This window comes from Canis lupus, chromosome 10 (assembly GCF_011100685.1).
Source record: "Canis lupus familiaris isolate Mischka breed German Shepherd chromosome 10, alternate assembly UU_Cfam_GSD_1.0, whole genome shotgun sequence".
In the NCBI taxonomy this organism is placed as follows: domain Eukaryota; kingdom Metazoa; phylum Chordata; class Mammalia; order Carnivora; family Canidae; genus Canis; species Canis lupus.
The window spans coordinates 42,199,905-42,221,175 of NC_049231.1; the positions used below are offsets into that span (position 1 = coordinate 42,199,905).

Below are 21,271 nucleotides of genomic sequence, written 5' to 3' on the forward strand. Positions count from 1 at the left end.
AGAATACTTGGGTAAAACGACAGCAATGATGTAAATGGATGAAAATTCATCTAATCAAGTTTAGAGAAAGTTTTGTGTAAAAACACAGGGAAAACTTGTCATCTAGATCTTCTCTTTACGTTGCTGTATTATACACAGAATGGTTAATCCCAAACTGCAAGTAACATATCAGAGTGGGGCTAGCTGACAAGACTTGTGAATTGGGAGATACCCTGAGACAGAGCATAAATTCCATTTTCTAAAAAAATAGCATTATTTCACTTAGCTGGATAGTGTTACCCCAGCTGCACAGCTTACTCCTTGATGATGCCCACTGTCCACATTTGATTTCCTTAGGGTTGGCCACCACAGATGTCCAGAGTTACCAAATTTCAATACAAAAGACCAACTGGGTCTAAAATCCTGGCAACTGTACAGTCTTGGAGAACTCTCTAAAAACTGGAAAGTACAACTAGGCAAGCTCAGCTATCTGGAGTTGAATATGGTTAAAGACAATACAAAAAGAATGAGAAAAATCCTGCCAGCAAATAAAGGGTAGGGAGAAACACTGAGGAACAGGAAGAAGTATGAAAGAAAGAGTAAAAATACGTGTGTGTGTGTGTGTGTGTGTGTGTGTGTGTGTGTGTGTAATGCCCACAGATGGGAAAAGAGAGCTACAGGACATCAGAAGATGAGCAACCAAGAAGAAAAGAGCTGACAGCAAGAGCTAAAAGACCAAATCCACAAGAAAAGGCGGCTTGATTGATACTGAAATTCTTTGCATATTTTACAACTAAAGTCAGGAACCCAAGAGGAGACACACTTACTGGAAAACCAGTGAGACTAGTTTCAGAAGGGGAAAAAAACCACCATGAGAGTAGGTGGGCACTAGAAAGATATGTACCCAGGAACACACAAACAGAAGAAGGGGAGAGGGCCCACATGCATGAAGAGCTTGAGTGGAGACAGAAGTGACAGAAAAGCACTCAGAAAAAAGTTCAAGAGGAAACAAGTGAGCAAACCTCTCAGGCAAAAACAAAACACTACCCTTTCCCTCAAAGACTTTTAAAACTAAACCAAACTAACTCTTGCCCACACTGCTACAATTAAAGCTTTCACCAGGGAGGGTCACCATCATCTCCCTTCACTTTGATAAGGGATCTTTGTTGAGCAAACAGGGCTGCAGGGAGAAAGAAAGGTGGCAGCCCAAAGACAAGACAGGACCATTCCTTTCATTTCTGGAATGAAAAAAGATACACCTAATTGCAATGTTTTGCAACAATTACCATAAATGCCTTCATTAAAATTAAAATTCGAATCCTAGGGATCCCTGGGTGGCGCAGCGGTTTAGCGCCTGCCTTTGGCCCAGGGCGCGATCCTAGAGACCTGGGATCGAATCCCCCATCGGGCTCCCGGTGCATGGAGCCTGCTTCTCCATCTGCCTATGTCTCTGCCTCTCTCTCTCTCTGTGACTATCATAAATAAATAAAAATTAAAAAAAAAAATCGAATCCTATTTCACCTGTGAAGCTGCAAAGTCAGTACAGCTTTCCTTTGGAATGTGAAAATGCTTAGCAAAGTAGTATACTTAAAAGTGGGCTTAAATGTTAAAATGAAACTTTTTCTTTAACCATGTTACAGTGTTTCCTATGGTCACTGTTACTATTCTGTAATTAAAAGAGAATTTTTATCAAGGAAAAAACATTTTTAAAAATACACTTCTTTACTGGTGTTTCAGGGCACTGGCTCTTAGTTCTTTGGGAACTGGAATGGCTAGAATTTGGTCTTGGAGTGAAACTGAAAAGAAACAGTTTTTTGTGAAAAGGAAAGAGCAACAACAACAACAAACCATACATAGCTTACCATTTTTTTGACTTCAGCCTGGGAGGAGGGTTTCTGGGAATGAGAAACAGTGCTCTCATTGGATGCATGTCACAGAGAGCTGGGGAGAGGAGACGGTGGCGTCAGTATGGCACTTATTTTACTCATTCTTAATTTCTAGGCCTCACTCAAAATATCAAATGCGCTATCCCATCATCTGACTGACAATCTTTACATCAAGGCAGTCTAGACATCCAGCTATGAACCCTAGGGCATACCCTGAGTTCCCCCATTTAAACACAACAAAACATGAAGAGGTCAAGAGCAACAAGAAGAATTTACAATTTCAAACTGACAGTGGAAAGTTTTTGTAAATCAAAAATAAATACAGATTCACAGTCTTAAAGGAATAAACAGCTTAAGTTTCTAAACCAAGTTTTTAAACTTTCTGTAAGATCGCAATGAAAATAATTATATTGTCACAGGGTCATTGTGAGGATTAAATCAGACCCTGTTTGTAAAGGCAGTCATACAGTGCCTAGACACAGTAAGCTCAATGAAGCCCTCCAGAAATGTTAACTGTTCATTTGCTGTAATATTAGGAAGGAGCAAAGATGAGAGAATAAAACAGACTATTTCCTTCCGTGCAAGTACTGTTTGTGTTTCTATTACTTGCCCAATAAAGCTAAGTCAAGTGCACTTGCACGCATTAACATGTTACAATAGGTAATGTGCATTTTCATATGTTTATTTACGTTCATGAGAATTTTACAAGGCAGCTGGGAAATGGGGGCCAAAGAAGACAATCTATTCCCACCGTGAGAGAAAACTGAAACAAAGGATCCAGGCAATTCGTCCCTGCCTCAATTCCTCACATGGAAACATGAGGAAACACATGGTAGTCAAGACTGACATCCATTTCTGTATTGCAAACTAATTTTTAGCTGTTGGAAATTTTTTTCATTCATTCAACAAATATTTATTCAGCAGAAACTCTGCAGCAGACAAGGATACATCCTTTGTATACCCCTTTACTAGGGGGACCAGCAGATAATGCTGTTTTGTCTCTTTGTTCTCTACAATTCTACCAGTCTCTGCTCAAAATTCAAGTTTATGACACTGTCATTGATTTAATCCAAAGGAGAAACAAATTTCACAAGTAACCAAAAAGCAAAAAATAAAACAACCCCAGCCTTATTCTACAGATAAAAAATTATGCCTCTGTTTGTAAAGTCAAAATGTTAAGTATCACTAAAATTTCATGTGTTAGGATTTAGTTTCACTAAAGTTTAAATTGTAAAATGAAACACTATTGCCTATTATCTGATGTCAGCCAAACTTCAGGTTACACATCTGAATACAACTTAAATAAAAGATAAAATATAACCCACAGACTTCAGGGATCTTTAAAAGGAATAGTGGGTGCCAAGAATCCTTTCACATCTCAAACTTCACTGTACTTATGCATCCTTCATCTGAATGTCCCACCAGGAACTGCTTTACTCCTGAAGCTGTTCTGTCTGAAAGCTTGAAACTAGGATTAAGTCACATGTAACAACTGGGCTCAAAAGGAAAGAAGACTACTTACGGGGAGCACCTTCTGCCATCTCAATGGCTGTGATGCCACAAGACCAAAGATCACTCTGCAAAAATAAAACAGTGTGTTACAGGTACTGGATCAGATATGAAACCACTAACTTAACACTGCCAGTTACTCACACAAATGATATAAAGGCATTTTTCGGTATATAAACTGAAAAGAAGTTTGCCAAGAAATTAAAAGCAAACACATCTGTAACGAATACCTTCCAAATAAATGAATGAAAATATAAAGATAAAAACTGGTATGCTAATTAGAACCACTCACATCTAGGACTGAACTAGAGGTGGTCCATGGAAAAGCTTTTCTTTAACTGCCACCATGTGCTCTGTTCAGTATGTTTTCTCATTTCTTTACATTCAATACCTTAAGACTCTTGGCCCAGATTTATGTTTAATTTTGTATTTTATGTTACTATCTCAAATTTAATTAAGATGTTAAAGTTTTAAAGGCTAACTTAATGTAACACTGTATGTTAATTATACTTGAATTAATAAAATCTAGCATAGTTCAGTATTTTGAATCACACTGCTAAGCCTCTCCACTCTCCCCTCAAACTTATAATAAGGGGTGAGCAATAAGCTGCCTTTCTGTGCATGGAATCTCTTCCTTCTGAGTCCCCTGAAATATTCATCTTCAGATTGGAATTTTAACTGTATTCCCCACTCAGATACAAGTTCTGTGAGAGCAGGAACTTTTGTCTGTTTTATTCACCTTAGTATCCTCAGAATGGTGACTGGCATGTAGTAGGCACTCAATAAACATTGGCTGATGAATGAATGAAGTTTTATCAGCCAATTTCTTAAAATCCAAACAAGATTTTTAAAAGCAAACAATGGGTAGTTATTACCATTAACATTCTCTTCTTTATGTGCAATTCTAATGAAAGAATTACTTAAAGTTGCTTAGTTTAAGCGTTTTCTAAATAACCTATAATTATGTTACACAATTCAAACATGTTTGATTACAAGAAGGATAGGCCCAAAAATTTCTCCCTTATTTTTATGAGTTTTTTTCCTACTATAGAGCGCAAAGGAGGGGTTTCACCCAACTTGACCCAGTGACTAATCTTAGCAGTCGTGGGACATGCACACATTCCATGCCACCTGGTGTGATGCAACACAAACCATACTCATTTCCTAAGGCAATTTTCCTTTCAGGTTTTTCTTGATACTAATTGAATTTCTCCAGTTTATAAGAAACAAAGTAAATGCCTTATAAAGATTATAAAGTTAAAATTCAAAAATGGTAAGGCATATCTGAACTGTAGAATAGGCCTCTTCAACAAGTCAATGTCATGAAAAAAAGGAGAGGGAGTTGGTTAGCCTTGATTAAAAGATACTCTGTGGCCAAACTACCAAATACAATGTTTGTCCTATATTAAACACTCCTTCAGATAAATCAGATATAAACCAGTTGGGTCTAATTATAGATTCTGTATAAGAAATTATTTTTCTTTAAAAAAAAATATTTATTCGAAAGAGCACAAGTGAAAGAAGGAGCAGAGAGAGAGGGATAAGCAGGCTCCCTCCTCGATGTGGGCTCGATCCCAGGACTCTGAGATCATGACCTGATGCTTAACCAACTGAGCCACCCAGGCACCCCAATAAATTAATTTAAATTTAATTTACTTAATCATGACAATATTTTGGGTATACTAAAAGAGGTTTTCAAATTTTGGAGATAACAAAATGATGTATTCAAGAGAGGAAAGTCATACAGTCTATATATATATAGTCTATATATATATATATATATTTTTTTTTTTTTTTTTAAGATTTTATTTATTCACAAGAGACACAGAGAGAGAGGCAGAGACATAGGCAGAGGGAGGAGAAGCAGGCTCCATGCAGGAAGCCTGATGTGGGACTCCATCCTGGGGCTCCCAGATCAGGCCCTGAGCCGAAGGCAGATGCTTAACCGCTGAGCCACTCAGGCTTCCCTTCATCACCTTTTTAGTTAATCCACCTCAAGCAGAACTATGAGAACTAACTCCATAATACTCCAGCATGTGAAAACATAAAATAAAAATTCCTCCATACCATATGCTTAAAATGAGTTTCATTAATTGGGTATTTGTTAAAAAAAAAAAAAAAACAACTAAAATACACTGGAGAGTATAAAGATATGAACTCAACTTTGAATAACATTAACAGGTACATAAACACTCTGACTCATTTAATTATGGCAAAACAAATTTTTTTGTAATGATTTTTGTAAACATATTCAACCTGAATCTGATGATAAAACAAATATGGGTTTTACACTGGAACTGAAAAGTGTATTATTGATACAAGTCCCTAGAGGTCACTCTAATAATTTAAATATATTTGTGTACCAAATCAAGCTGTAAAGCTCTTTAACAGTACTCTAAAATTTCACATAGATGAAACTATTGCTATATATTCCGAAAATATTTTAGAACTATAATATCTGATTATAATATATTCTTCAAATTTAAAAGGACAACAAACAGGGCAAAGTATTTAATTTACTCATGACAAAAAGTTCTATGCACAAGACAGTGTCACACTGCCATGAAAGCAGTGTACTCAGGAGAACCAAGGTGACAGAAAATGAACAACGAGACAGCATCTCAATACTGTGCTGGAAAATCTGCACCTGCAACAAGGTTCCTAAGTCATCCTCACTGCAACAGCAGGAAGGGATGAGGGGTGTGCAATTTGTAAGCAGAGCCCCTATCCCTCAGGAAGACTAGGGACCCAATGAGGCCAAGAAAGCAGGTGCCTCTTACTCTATAATCATAGGTGGCATCTGGGTTCTCATCACAGGCAATAACCTCAGGAGCCATCCAGTAGGGGGTGCCTATGAACGTATTTCTCCTCCCAACGGTCCGGTCAAGCTGAGCACTCACGCCGAAATCAACTGTGGGAGGAAGAAAAAGGAAGGGGTAGAACATAATTAACAAACCACAAGATGAAGAAATGTGAGGAGGAGGTATCTGCAGTATAAACTCAAGGAGTAATAAGACTTCATGGACATGCAAACACCTTAAGATCACCAGCATCAATAAGGAGAACAGTCTCCAGAGCAAAGCTGCCCAAATGACAAAATCTTCTACCAGTTTGCCAGCTCCTAGGAGGCCTGGATCCAGCCACTTCCCGGAGTTGCAATGACAGTGACCTCCAGAGGGACTTTTAGACTAATTAGGATATTCAGTGCTTGTAGGAAACATACCTGCCACAAATTAGGATCAAGTCATAGAAAGCTCCAAGTTCAGGAGAACTGACTAACACCCATGTGACTTGGCTTCTTAAGCAGCACTAACCACAAAAAGAGAAGAAACCCACAAAGGTTTTCTGGAAAGTACACAGTAATGAATTCAATAAAAAGAATCTAGCTAAACTACAAATATACTAAGACATTCTTCTCAAAGTACCTGGGACTTCTGATTTTTCAGAGTGACCCCCACATCCCACTCAGCTGAATGATGATGGTGGTCTAGAGGAAAGTTCAAGGATGGGAGACAGAGCTAGCAAGAAGATTATGGTCCCTAAAGGAATGTTTGCCCACGACATCACTATGCACACTGCTATTACCCGTAGGACTGCATGAGGGGAAGCTCCTGCCAAAGGGCCTATGGAGGGCTGAGATCACTCACAGGGGTTGGGTAACAGATTCAACTTCTGTAGGCAAAACATGCTCAGGAAACCACCTGACCAGGAGGTAGACTCACATGTTCTGACACAGACACATATGGGCCAGGCAGTACGTGCCATTTGTAGTAACTCAGACAGTAGTCACGAGTGATCAAGTGATTACAGAAGAATTATCACAGTCCTAGCACCAGGGGGCCAGTGCAGGAAACAAACACAGCTTACAGAGTCACCGAGAATGACAACAATTCAAGTGCCTCCCATTTAAGCTTTGAGGGGATTTCCCAAATCAGCACACTCTTCCTCCACAGATGGTCAATAAATGGAGGTACTAGGCAAGAAGGCAATAATGAAGATTTCGTTTTTAAGGTTTAACTACTGCGCCTAGGATTTTTGAAAGATGGACTAGAGTCTCATAAGCGTAAAGAATTTTTTTGTGTGATACCTTAGTGGAAGAAAACTTAAGGCTAATTGTTTAAAAATTTGACAGAAACATTATATAAAAGTGGGATTAAAAAAAGTTCAAATCTGGGTAAAGGAAACAGGAAATAGAGAAGATCCATTATAAAATCACCTCCAGGAAGATACCTTGGACTCCATCCATCTATGCATAAATTTACTGAGTATCTAAGTATATTTAAGGCACTAAGCTAGATGTCAGATAAGAATGCTCTTGTAAATAAAACATCATAAGTTGCTATACTTCCAGAATTTATATTCCAGTACGTAAGTCAGAAATATAAGTAAACAAATAGCTGTATAATTATAAACTGTGATCAGGATTAATGAGGAAACAAACAGCGTATCAGAGGGTCAGGGAAAGACTCTGAAAGGAGGAAAAAATCACAACTTCCAAACTGCCCCCAATGGGGAACAGTATGTGCAAAGAACCGTGTGGGACATTGCAAGGAAATTAAAAAAAAAAAAAAAAAATGAGTGAACTGGAGAAGAGAGAGGTGAGGATGGTCGCAAAACAGAGCAAGAAAATAGTAGGGACTATGTCTTTTTATGGGTCATGGTTAAAAAAATGTATATTTTATTACAGTTGAAACAGGAAGCCACTAATGGTCTTTAAGGAAGAAAGTGCCGTGATCTGATTCAAACATTATTCAGTCTATTATATGGAGAGCAAAGCACAGGGGACAACCCTAGTAGAAAGGGAGGCTGGAGCCAGACAAGGCATAAGCCTAATTCCCAGAACAGAAAGAGAAAATGTGGCTAATAGACTGAACTTTTAGCTAAATGCCAACAAGGTTGGGAGTGCTGCTGGTATGTACTAGGGGCAACTATTAGATCATGTGGCACATGCATCACATACCAAGCTTCACCTCTGCATTCTCGGTCAGCAACACATTCTGGCCCTTGATGTCTCGGTGAATCACGTGATGGATGTGAAGATGTGCCAGTCCCTGAAGAGAAGAGACAGATCTGAATTTTATTCCTTGTTGTCGCAAATAAAGAGCCTGGAACACACTTTTGATAACAAAGTGGACATACAGAACTAAGGTTTAATGAACCCCATTTAGAACATACTACAATTCAATTTTAGTACATTTTCAGGAAGATATCACCGATAGTACCACACAGAAAGAAGTATCCACTCCCAGGTTCCAACAGGTTAGGTCCCCCGTGTGAGCAACATGACCAGTTTCTAGCCACTCCTTGAAGACACACACTAGATTACCATCTGCAGTTTCTCTGCTGTAATTTGTGCTATTTGTGTACAGGGTGGTTCCTTTCCCACGCTACACGTCCATCTTTCAGTGGGTGACCCTGTGGGTATATGTGAACTAAACCCATCCCATGGGAAAAACAAAGAGCCAGAGTGGGGTTTCATTCAAGTCCGGCTCTTGAGCACTGCATAGTTTTCCCACCACATAGTGACAAATTACTAACTGCTGATCAATCCCACCGCCACCCCAAGTGTAGAACAATTCTGCCATCGAAAGAGCTTTATGTTCAAATAAAATTTCTTTCTTTCCCAAGGAAATAAACCCTACTGGGCATACAGCACTTTCGGATGACCTTGTTTTGGGAAGAAGGCCCAAGAGCATGTCACTTATGAGAGGTGGTGGAAGAACAAAAACACATTTTGCATCCAACTATGAACTGAGAGACAAAAATGTGTCATTCTCACAACTCCTGTCCTTGTTCTGTCTTTAGTTAGAGAAGCCAAATGTATAGCTTGCCTCCTTAAGATACAAACAACCTATTTATTCTGAAACGTCTTAATTCAAAAAGGCTAGATCAGAAGTACAGGTTTATTTAATATTCCTGTTTGATTTTTTGTGTGAGGTTTTATTGTTATCAATACTGTGTAGGATATGCATTAAATTTAACAGCTGCTCTAGAACACTAATTTTTCTAACACCGGGGGTTTCTAAACAATAATTTACTAGTCTGCTTATAAAGCAGAATAGAGCTTACTTGATGGCTCTGTTTATTTTTCCACCACACAGGATGTGCCGTGTTATACCACAAAGCACTGACTAGGGGGAAAAAGCACTAAAAATATATGGTATGTTAGTGCTACAGTTAGGAAGAAAGTCTCTCCTTACAGCATGGCATAATTCTGAATAGCAAAGAATAAAGAACAACAAAAAAAAGTAGCTTTCCTAATTCTTTCAGAATTCCTACTTTTACTACTTTAGTTCATTTTAACTCTCTTAACTTTCCCAAACTCCTTCTATACAGGACTGTCTTAGCAAACACTGTGGCCTGCATGCACTCTTGTTTCTCATGAGCAATAAATATAAGAAACATCATCCTGGTCCCATTGCTAAAGGGTTGCTATATCTCCAGGTGAAACCCCTCAAGGTGTGTCTAATAGCTTGTAGACAACATGAACTCGAGTTACAATTATTCTGAACGAGCTGTCTGAAAAGAAAGAATGTACATTCAACTACTCCCATGGCAAAAGTAAGCCACAATTATCCCTCCTTAGCAGAGACAGTCCAAATAGAAATACTACACTAAATACCAACCTAGAGCAAATGCAGCAATGTTTCAAAGCTAAAAAACATTTTTCCTATAACTATCATATTCATGGACATCCAGCAAAAGAACAGTCAAAAGCTGTCCCTTCAATTCTGATTATGAAAGACTGTAAGAACCCATACACACTATGAATATCAGTTTCTACTAAAATGCATCAAAAGCTGTATAGACTGTAAACATGGAAGTGGGTTGGAATGAATATGCACTGGCTTTGTTGGTAAACCTTTGGTCTCGGGGTTCCAGTGGGCAGGCCCAAGAGAACTTTCCTGCTTATGTCTGAGGCCTATAAGCTCATGACTCTCAATCTTTTGAAGCTCTTAACATAATAACAGCATATGAATCTAACACCTACGAAACAATGAGGACAAGTTTTGCCATTGCAAAAATAAGCTAACCCAGCAGTGTCTTTGAGAACCCAGGTTATCCGCTTGAGCTGGTTCCTTCTGTTCTCATGACAGCTCTTCTGTCTTCTTACCATATTGCTTTCACTTTACCAAAGTGGATTCTCAGTGATTCCTGTGAAAAGCATTCACTAGCTTGTGACACACTGACTCTTCCAGAGGCTTGTTTTTAGTTCACTTAGACTTCTGTCATAGGAAAAACTCTCACTCTAGATGAAATGTAAATGAAGGAAATCTTTGTTTCAGGTGCCACCAAGGTGGAAAACATTTGATGTATCTCAAAACAATGTCCATGAAGCTATTATATATTCAGGTCAATCAGGGCCTCAAACAACCTGGGCATCTTTGAAATGATGCCTGAGATCAACGGAAGTAAAATAGCTAAATATACCTATTACATGATAGGTAAACAATGCCATATATATATGTTTATATATATATAAATATATATATAAACATGTAAATTATCTTTGATGGCTGAAATACAGTTGATGCCCGCCTAGGACATTTATACTAAAATCTAGTTCTCTGTTTGAGAAATCCCACACTGGAATTATATATAGAAAAGGTATGTGTAAATATGTGTTTATAACAGAAAATAATGACAAAAATGAATATTTACTGACAATCAATTATGTACTTAAATTTTACATTAAATGATTCACACACACCAACGCAATGAATTCTCGTAACAATGGTACTTCCCTCATAGGACTGGTATCTACATTTTATAGAAGAAGGTTAAGTCCTGAAAGAGAAGTAACTTCGCCAGGGGTGTGCAACAGGTAAGAAGCAAAGGCAGGACTCAAACCCACATCTGACTCACTCTATAGCCACTGTTCTCTCCCACCAACCATGCCAAGAGCTTTATTTGTTAACATAAATACATCTGCCCACTTGCTGAGCTCCTTCATCCTAGTGCAAGGCAAGATGCTTCATTTTCCCCTTTTAGACTCTGCCTCCTGTAATAACCGAGAGAGACAGGACCCTCATGTTTTAATAATGAAATCTGAGAATGATTACAAAAAGAGGATTACATGCTCACCCCCTACAACTAATTTTCTTCAGGGAATTGCTTATTTTTTCAAGGGCTTCATAAAATATCTAAATAAAAAGTAATTAAAACTCATCTCTGTGAATTCTAGCTGGCACTTTTTTAGACCTACAGTCCTTTATGAAACTTAAATACAAAAGAAGGGTAAATTTGCCTCTAAGAAAAAAGCAAAGTAACAGTTTTTTTTATTAGTGAGAGAAACATAAGAATTAGAATCCAGTTTAACTCCACAGTCTTTATTTTTTAAATGTGGTGGGTAAATAAAATCCAACCAAGTAATTTAAATGTGTAATTAAAGGGGTAAAGCAGAGAGAAAAACTGGGACAGCTGGCCAGGAGAGGCCCAATGGTAACTCACAAGCAGTTTTCAAATGCAAAACGTACAGACCCTTTGCCTGTAGTGTCAGCATAGCTCTACTACTAAAAGCAATCATTTAGAATCTGCTAAAATGGTAGTTTAGAAACTTTAACATAAACTGGCTTTCCAATTGGCTGTAAATAACATTAAACAGAACTTTTCCTTGTAAATACTGCATCAGATTCCAATAGTTAACACCAAAGTCCACAAGATGATTTTGAAAGCCAGCGTTTGGCATCATTAATATTGATTCATAAGCTTACACAAAGAAGTCCTGTAAAAACAATAGTTAGAGAATATTTCTCTTCACTCAGATTTTCTTTTTAACACCTGGAGGGTGAATTCAGGGAAATGCAGAAAAACTATTTTTAAGTCTATTTTCTTTAGATACTTGTCACAATCAAAACCATGATGTAGCTTAAATAATCAAACCCAGCTAGTTACATAGAACTCTTGGCTGTCATGAAAAGAACAATCTGTACAGTTATAACTAATGCAAAGAAATATTTCAGGCTAGGAAAAGGAAAATGGAAACACAAAACCACGCGCAGGGTTATCACAGACATGCATTTCTCCTTACCCTCAGGATTTCTCTGGAGATGTAAGCTATCCAGTCTTCCTTGAGCGTGTTCCCTTTGGTGTTCTTCACAAGGTCTGTAATGGACCCAGCCCCACAGAACTCCATAACAAGCTACAGGGTAGACAAGACACATAGTGACTAGCACATCCCAGCAACCAGTGAGAGCACCACCAAGATTGGTACACACTGGAGATGAGTTGGGAAAGCAGGGTCCAACCCCTTCCACCTTTCTTAAAGATCTGGGTACATAATCATTTCAGAAGCATCCAAATGGCCGAGAGCTCATTTCACCATCCAATTTATTCACTGTGTAGGTTTGGTTCAGGAGATTAAGACTTTCTGGTATTTTACAGTACATCCCCCAGTGCAGATTCTGAAGTATTCCTTCTCTCTCCTAAGCACATGGGTATGGGAGGACCATTTTGTCCTTAATCAGTGCCCAATTATCAGAAATCTGATAGAGATACTCTAGCATTTTTTCTCATTTGCCAGAGTCAAAGATATTCTATCATTTCACACATTATGATTCTCAAATTATTTTTATATTAAGAGAAATGCTATTTTAAGCAGTGACTAATTTTAAAAATACATTATTTACAATACCTAAATGTTTACACAATATCAGCACAAGTATGTTTTTTAAATACCTAGAAAATGAACTGAATTAAACTCTCCTTAAATTTTAACTTTGATTTTGGGAAATGAAGCTAAAGGTGAAAATTAAGACAAAATATTGCAAATTTTCTATAATGGCTTTAAAAAAAATTATAAAAAGTATTTATCGTCCTGCTTTATTAGTCCAGTACCTTTGGCATAACTAATGTGGTAACCATAGCTCTGGCAGCATCTCAATGTCATCATCTTTAGTATAGATGTGGTTAATAAGAGGTAAGATTGAATGTATATCAATTCTAGAAGTTTCCCTAGAAATTTCTAGGCATTTACTGTTTTCAATGAACTATAATCATTAATACTAATACTGACAGAACTCTGTTTTCTTGTGATTTGTCCCTTAATTTCAGGTGGCAAAGAAGATGCATTTAGTTGAGCTTCCATATTAATTAATCTCCATAAACAAAGTTTTTATTGTACTGGGTTTTATTTTTCCAGCTCCTGATTTTCTGGCTATCGGTTACATTCCTTTTAAAACACACCATTTTATTCTTGAAACATAAAGTTAACTTATTTCCATGCAATGTGAAATCAATGTAAAAATAAATATTCAGTAGACCTTTAACCAAGAAGGCCAAGGAAGATAACAGGCACTACCCACTTTGTCTTTGCTTTTCTCTCCCCTCCCTCTGGAAGGTCTTTCAAGTCCTTGTAGTACAACCAAAGAGGAAACCCCACAAAATGCTTGGGAAACATTTGCTTACCCAGAGTTGGTCATCATGTCCTGGAGGGCTCTTTTTAATGAAAGCACCATAATATGTTGCAATATTTCTATGATGAGAATATTTCTTCAGCATATTTATCTCCAGTTTGATTTCTTCCTCTTCATCCTTAAGAAATAAAAAATAAAATGTGTGGCTTTTGAATGTCATGATTTTAACTTCCACAACCATGGGCAATAATACAAATTCCAAGTCCCTCTTGCATGGGAGGGAAAGACATTTGCTTTATCCTTGTGACAAGAATCGGGGACTTTGACAGGGCTCATCTTTCGAAATGTGGTCACAAGCTATGCAAGAAAGACAGAACTATAAAAGTTACAGATATGTATAAGAAGTAGATGGAGTAGCTCTTCTACTAACTATGCCCTCTACACTTCAATTTGCTTATCTGTAAAAATGGGAGGGAAAAAAGAGAACTGATTGATACTTTTCAACTAATTACAAGGAAAGACTGTTTCTTTTCTAGAAAATGTTTGTGAATATAAATCATCTGGCACAGCTACAGCAGAGAAGGTTCACCTGTAACAACCTTGCACACAAGCATTACCTTCTGCTGTGGCCACAAGCAAATTACAGAGTCCAGACCAGCCCTGCAGGCCCCGGATAGATGGCATGCTTAATGAGATCCTCTACCCCGAAAAGAGATTCAGGTGAGTCTGGCAAGTCACAGGAATAAAACATCATTCAATGATAGCAGGTTGTTTTAAACTTGGCTCATCCCCCAGCCTCTTGCTTTTATTTAAGTAAGATGAGCAGGGGAAGAAATGCAGAGTTTGTGTTGGAAGATCAGAAGAGAGATGAAGGAAACAGATGGTGACACAGGCCTGGAAAATAAAAATAAGTTGCCCTTGTGGATGGGGAGGGCTGCCAGTCTCTGCCTCTCTGTTTCCTACCCCCCTGGGGCAGAGCCTGCAACAGTATGGGCATTCCTCCCTTACTGCAAACACAGAACAGACAGAGCTCTGCCCTACTACCTGCAGAGAGAATTAAGATTTATGGATAGCATGAGAACGAAGGGGAAAGCAGAGTTAAAGTGAGAGAAAGTGGAGGAAAAGAGAAAACTAGCCCTGGCTAAAAAAGCCGTGTTTGAGGGAAGATAAAGATCTTTACCAAAAATGTGATAATCAGATCTCTAGAATTCCCTTTACTACATATATTTCCAAAAGGAAATAAAGACTGGTTCTCTACAATGTCCTCTATTCTCTGCACTGGTACACTCATGCCACTTCTAACTGATGTTCTCCTTTCTTCAGGGAAGACTCAAGAGTTTCTGCGCACTCAAGGTGCACGCGTGTAAGAGAAAAAGAGGAAGGCCGTGCATGTGAAAATCAAGTGCATTGGTGTGGATACAAGGCTGAATAAACTTACTGTTGCAGTCTTGCATCTCTAAAAACCACTCATAAAGCCTCACAGACCTCAAGTAAGTTGTTAAAAGCTACAACACATCATTAATTACATATTAGTGATGAGACCAAATAAAAAAAGAAAATGTCTTCTTAAAATATGACTTTCAGCTGTGCACTACTGCTTTAGAAACCATATGCAACAAAACATGGAACCACCTTAGAAGAATGATTCATAAGATGGTGGCCTCCAGCTTGGTCCCCGGACATAATGATCACAATATTACAGCATATTAAAAGGCATAGTTGTCATATGACTTTGGCAGATGGTGGCTACAAATATGGAGCAGTCACATGGCCAAATACAGTCTATATAACAGTCTGTGTACAAATTCTCATTCAAACCCTATATATATATGAAAATATACCACATGTGTATCATTTCAATCTGATTTAAACATGGCCGTGTTTAAAGTAGCAATGAGGGCAGCCTGGGTGGCTCAGCGGTTTAGTGCCGCCTGCAGCCCAGGGCGTGATCCTGTAGACCCAGGATCGAGTCCCATATAGGGCTCTCTGCATGGTGCCTGCTTCTCCCTCCGCCTGTGTCTCTGCCTCTCTCTCTCTCTCTCTCTCTGAATTAAAAATAAAATAAAATAAAAAATAAAAAAAATAAAGTAGCAATGAAAACTGACATACGAATAACTAGGATAGCTATCTTAATCCTAAACAAAAACAGAGTTCAACCTTGCCAGTATGAGAGAACACACTTTTTCCCCCCAAAGATTTCATTCATTTATTCATGAGACACAGAGAGAGGCAGAGGCAGGCAGAGGGAGAAGCAGGCTCCATGCAGGGAGCCCGATGTGGGACTCGATCCTGGGACTCCAGGATCACCCCCTGGATCGAAGACAGGCGCTAAACCCCTGAGCCACCCAGGGATCCCCAAGACTGATAGGTTCCTAACAAAAAGTTGCACATGACCATGGCCATAAATGTGCTCCTGGTAGGAAGCCAGGTGGTGTCACTCCTAGAAGAAGGCCTATGGTTAAACACGTTGGGCCCTGAAAAGTTAAACATCCCACTTTCCTTACACTGGATTAGAACTACATGATTAGAAAGTCAACTAAAGGTTTGATTTTTTTTTCCCTTTTATCCAAAATCAGTCAATGTACAAAGATCTGGGGTATAAAGACTACAGAAAAGCAAAAAACACTGTTGAACTAAAATACAGGAAAATAAAAATATTGCTTTTAATTTTGTATTTGCAGCCAATCATGCCATGCAGCATATGCATCTTACTGGGTTGCATGACTTTGCTTTATTGATTCACCCTTAACTACTTCCCTCCACTCCCCATATTAGCTAAATTATTCTGAGGGTCATAATTCCGTATGATGCTCTGCCAGTACATTTCACTTCTTGACAGAAAGCAAATATTGCCTACAATTCTCCCATGAGAAGCTTCTTGAGCAATAATTAAGGATCACAATGTATTTTGATTAGTTTTGTTTTTTTTTTCTTTAGCAACACAAACCAAAGTATTCTAGATCTGACTTGCTCACCACTCTTTTTACAGACAATTAAGAGCTTCCAGAGGACTCAATTTTCAGAGCCCATGGAGTTGAAAATCTTATGCATTATATACATTGAAAAATTCTCACAGGCTTCAATTCAGTGCTATCCATTGGTGTGAAAGACACTAAATATGCATAATGGTAGATACTTTTGGCAGATTATCACAGCACAATATATTTCCTTAAATCCAAGATGCCACTAGATAGTCACACTAAAGTATTTTATGTAATGAAACTATGATTCACCATCAACCATAAGCCATATACTGTAACATTTTTGAAATTGGGCCAAATATTAGAAACATGAAATATGATATAAAAACAACTTAAATACAATCAAGTTTGGCAACAGTTTTTCCAATATGACTGAAACATCCAAGTATCATCCAGAAATAGGGTAATCAAATTAATACAGCTTGCCAGAGTATTTCTGAGGTTCAAGTAGTCAAATCCTGGAAGCATATGAAATTGAACTACCAAAAATATTGAGAGGAAAGGAAACTGTCCTCTGAAATGAGTGTCTTAGGAAACAGTTTATACATACTATTCCTTCTCTTCTAAGATTTTTAAAAAGTCTATTATACATCTTACAAAATAAAAGGATGTCTCACACCACTCATTGTCATATACTAATTAAGAGTGCCCACCTTAGAGAAAAAGCTCCAGAAATGCAGAGTATGCCAATGCCTATGAGCCAAAACTGGAATCCTAATTATGACTAACATATATAATACACGTTGTCTTTGGAGTAATAATGAACCAACCTCTGAATTCAAATTTCCTTTGTCATAAGTTAAAAACAAGTTCGGTGGTCTCATTCCAACATTTAAATATGTAACCAGGGCAGCACGGGTGGCTCAGCAGTTTAGCAGTTTAGTGCGGGCTTCAGCCCAGGGTGTGATCCTGGAGTCCCACGTCAGGCTCCCTGCATGGAGCCTGCTTCTCCCTCTGCCTGTGTCTCTGCCTCTCTGTGTGTGTGTGTCACTCTCTCATCAATAAATAAACTATTTTATAAATAAATAAATAAGTAAGTAAGTAAGTAAGTAAGTAACCACCACTGCTGCCGCCACCACACCCCATTTAGCCTGAGAAAATACAGTAGAAAACAGAGTCAGGACAGGCTAGAACTGAAATTTAACAATCACCACCCCATATATGAAAAAAGGTGGAATGGACAAACAACATGACCTAAGTTTACATATCCCATCTGTCTAGGCCAAATCCAAATAGCCTTGCCCTTCATTCTCCTCTTTAGGAGGCCACAATCATATACAGATCAAAACAAAACTAAACTAAAGGTAACTGGAGAGAGGAAAGAGGACGTTTTGGTGAGAACGGGAAGGCTCCCTCCTGGTTTTCTCCAATGATGAGGCAGCTGCTAGGCTCCACTCAGTGATTTAATGCAGCTGATGCCAATTAGCATTTTGGACTCCAACCAGGGGAGCCAACTCGCAGAGAAAAGGTCTTTGTCTTCAACTGGAATAGGACTAGGCAAGTAGTTTTCTGTAGCCTTCCTTGGACGCTTAGAGGATGGAGGAGGGGAAAACATCTGAATAGTGGTAATTTTCAAAAGCAGCTATAAGTTTGTATATAAGACCTATGGCAAACCCTGCCCAATTCACCATGTGATCAGAGAGGAGTGCATATTATGAATGCATTTTTAAAAACTGACTCCTTAACATGCTTTTTAAGCCATTATCCAAATTCTCTTTCCTTCCACTGATGGCAATAACAATGTGAGGAGAGACAGGCAGACTTTGGATAAGTTAACTGGGAGGAACCCAGAGGATTGGGAAATATTCTGAGTAATCATCTTTCTTCCCAGCTTTACAAAATTAGATCTACCCATTAGCAGTTGGAACAAAAAAGGAAGGGCAATGCATTTATCACTCTATTTTTGCTAGTGGAGAGAGGGCTGATAAAACAAGATATGCAACTATCTGTCAGGTTTCATCATCAAAATGTATAAATGAGTGTACACTTAGAATGAAAATATCAATTTTTAAAGACCAGTTTAATCTATTTTTTGTCTTAGTAAACTCTTACCAAACCCTCCATTCAATGACTATGAACTAGTAGAAAATTGAAAACAGATTACCTTCTACCAGGCAAATTCCAATTACACCTGAGAGTATTACTCAGTACCACACTGGATGAATTAATCAAGATTATTATTAACTTTTTAAATCAGATGCACAAAACGTTATACAGCTTAAATTCACTGATAATCCAACCAAACAAAAGTGAACAGGCTGATGTAGGAAAAATTCTGGAACAAAGTAAGATTACAGGATCTGGTTCTGTAGGTCAAGGGAAGGATTAGCATGTTCTTTAAAATTAATCAGCCCACTTTTCCCAAGGTCAATCCCAGAATAAAAATCCAACAGAAAACTTTCAAAATTAATATAACTTAAATGGAAACCAGACACTTGAGACGTTTTACTCAAGAACAAACACTATTTAGGACCCATTTCAGACAAAAAGACATGCTCTCTAGTTTGCTACTGAATCAATGAACTTCTTCTGGGACTCCAAAGTCTAAGGGCAATGGCCCTGAGGCCCTTAACCTACTGTCTTCTATGTCTACAGGTACCATTCAGAACTTTTACTAGACACAACAAAGTCCTCACAGAGCTCTCTAGCTCCTCTGTCTTCTATAGGTCACATTACTCACTATATTTCTATGAGATTCTATCACTCAACTGCAATCTAGAAAGTGTGTGGTAAAGAATGAAACAATAGCACCATCTGCTTGGATGGACATGGGGAGGTGAGTGATGGGGGACAACTTGAGGTTGTAACAAGATGGTGCAGGATGGTGAATACACCTCATTCCATATTCCCTTCCCATCACACACTCATAAACAACCTTGGGAGACTGACCCTTCCATGACTAACACCAAGAACCACAAAGAGGCCAAAATACATCTCTGTGATAACTCCCTACCAAAAAGCTCAATGCAGCAAATGAACATGATGCTCTCAAACAATAAAGTCAAATAAGACAGATCACTATACCTCTAGGATCCAAATGAAACTATTACAACTTTCCAAAGTTTGCTGTCATCAATACAGAAGTCCTAACAGTTGGCATCAAGCCCCAATCTACAGTTTATAACAGTATGGGTACTAATGCCTTCAACAGTGTCACCTGAAACACCTCATGTTAGTACCCAATTTCAGAATCCATCCATTTTCTTCCTCCATGAGGGAATTAGCTATACACACACAGATAACACAACAGGAGTACCTGTTCTTGAGGATCCTAAAGTACAGCAACCTAAATCAAGACCTGAAACCTAGACGCTAACTGAAATGGAAAGCCAATCTGCCAGGTAAGCCTCAGTTTGGCCAAAATAAAATCCCCCACCCAAACACCTGACTCTAACTGAAGGAAACCAGAATATGTCACCCCAAAATATGCTGTAACATAAGAGTTAAAGGCACTTGAAAAACAGCAGGTGTAAGAAGGGCATGCTAACCTCCCATTTTCTTCCTGGAAGCAAGAGATAAAACTCCCAAGTGAAAGATGTCCTTCCTATACCAACTGAGAAAAACATGCTTATCACCAAAGACAGGGAGTTGAGGCCAAGAGAATTCTGATATAAGCAAACTTTGTTAACATATCGTTTATCTTCCTTTGGCCTGCCCATATATTTTAGTTTTCCACTACTGCCTCTCTCTATTCAACCTAGTATAAAAGCATTTGGGTTTTCCCATTTCTTGAAGTCTTCATTTTTCTTGTGAAGCCCACTAATTTATATGAGATACACATTAATTAACTTCTGTTCTTCTCTCACTTACTTATCTTTTGTTATAGGGGTCCTGGTCGAGAACCTAGAAAGCCAGAAGGAAAGATTTCTTCCTCCCCTATATAATCAAACTTGTGATTTTATTATGAGACCAAAAAGATATCAGTAATCCCAAATGCTCAGGAGATAAAATATATTGTTGTTGTTGTTTTTTTTTTTAAAGATTTTATGTATTTACTTGAGAGAGAGAGAAAGAGAGAGAGAGAGACCGAGTCCGATGCAGGGCTTGATCCCAGGACCTTGAGATCACGACCTGAGCCAAAGGCAGACACTTAACCAACTGAGCTACCCAGGGGCCCTGATAAAATATATTCTTGGTATCAATATTTTGCCACTTACAACACAAGTAAGTATATTCAGATAACTATATACATGTTTTAAGGAGCAGACACAAAGAAAAAAGAAATGTTATCAAAGATTATCTCTGGATTATAGATATTTTCTTCTTTAATTTACTTAATTTTCTATAACTGACATATACTGTTTTCCTGATTAGAAAAAGAAAATTTAAGAGAAGAGTTCAGGTTAAAGAAGACAGCTCCATAAGAATTCAAAATGAGTTTCTTTCTGGCAATTCACATGGTCTGGCTCCCTCTGGCTCCCTGGAATAAGTGTCTCGATCCCCTCCATGCTGTTCTAGAGTCATTGCCAATCTCCCTAATTGGGTTGCTTCCACAACTATGATGGGAGCCTGAAGTACCAGAACCTTGCTAATTTGCCTTCTGCTGGGTCAACTGCAACAC

At 38.3% G+C, this 21,271-nt stretch overlaps 1 protein-coding gene across 50 annotated transcripts in view; it reads right to left on the reverse strand.

The window, feature by feature from the left end:
- The window catches only part of MAP4K4 (mitogen-activated protein kinase kinase kinase kinase 4), a 191,307-nt gene that overhangs the window by 59,391 nt on the left and 110,645 nt on the right, over positions 1 to 21,271 (reverse strand). For all 50 annotated transcript variants that reach the window (XM_038550932.1, XM_038550934.1, XM_038550967.1 and 47 more), the window contains exons 4-9: positions 13,782 to 13,907; positions 12,406 to 12,516; positions 8,335 to 8,425; positions 6,155 to 6,285; positions 3,388 to 3,442; positions 1,842 to 1,920 (exon numbers count right to left, since the gene is read on the reverse strand). In XM_038550932.1, coding sequence (XP_038406860.1) covers positions 1,842 to 1,920; positions 3,388 to 3,442; positions 6,155 to 6,285; positions 8,335 to 8,425; positions 12,406 to 12,516; positions 13,782 to 13,907 — 593 coding nt within the window. The remainder of the gene's footprint in view (positions 1 to 1,841; positions 1,921 to 3,387; positions 3,443 to 6,154; positions 6,286 to 8,334; positions 8,426 to 12,405; positions 12,517 to 13,781; positions 13,908 to 21,271) is intronic.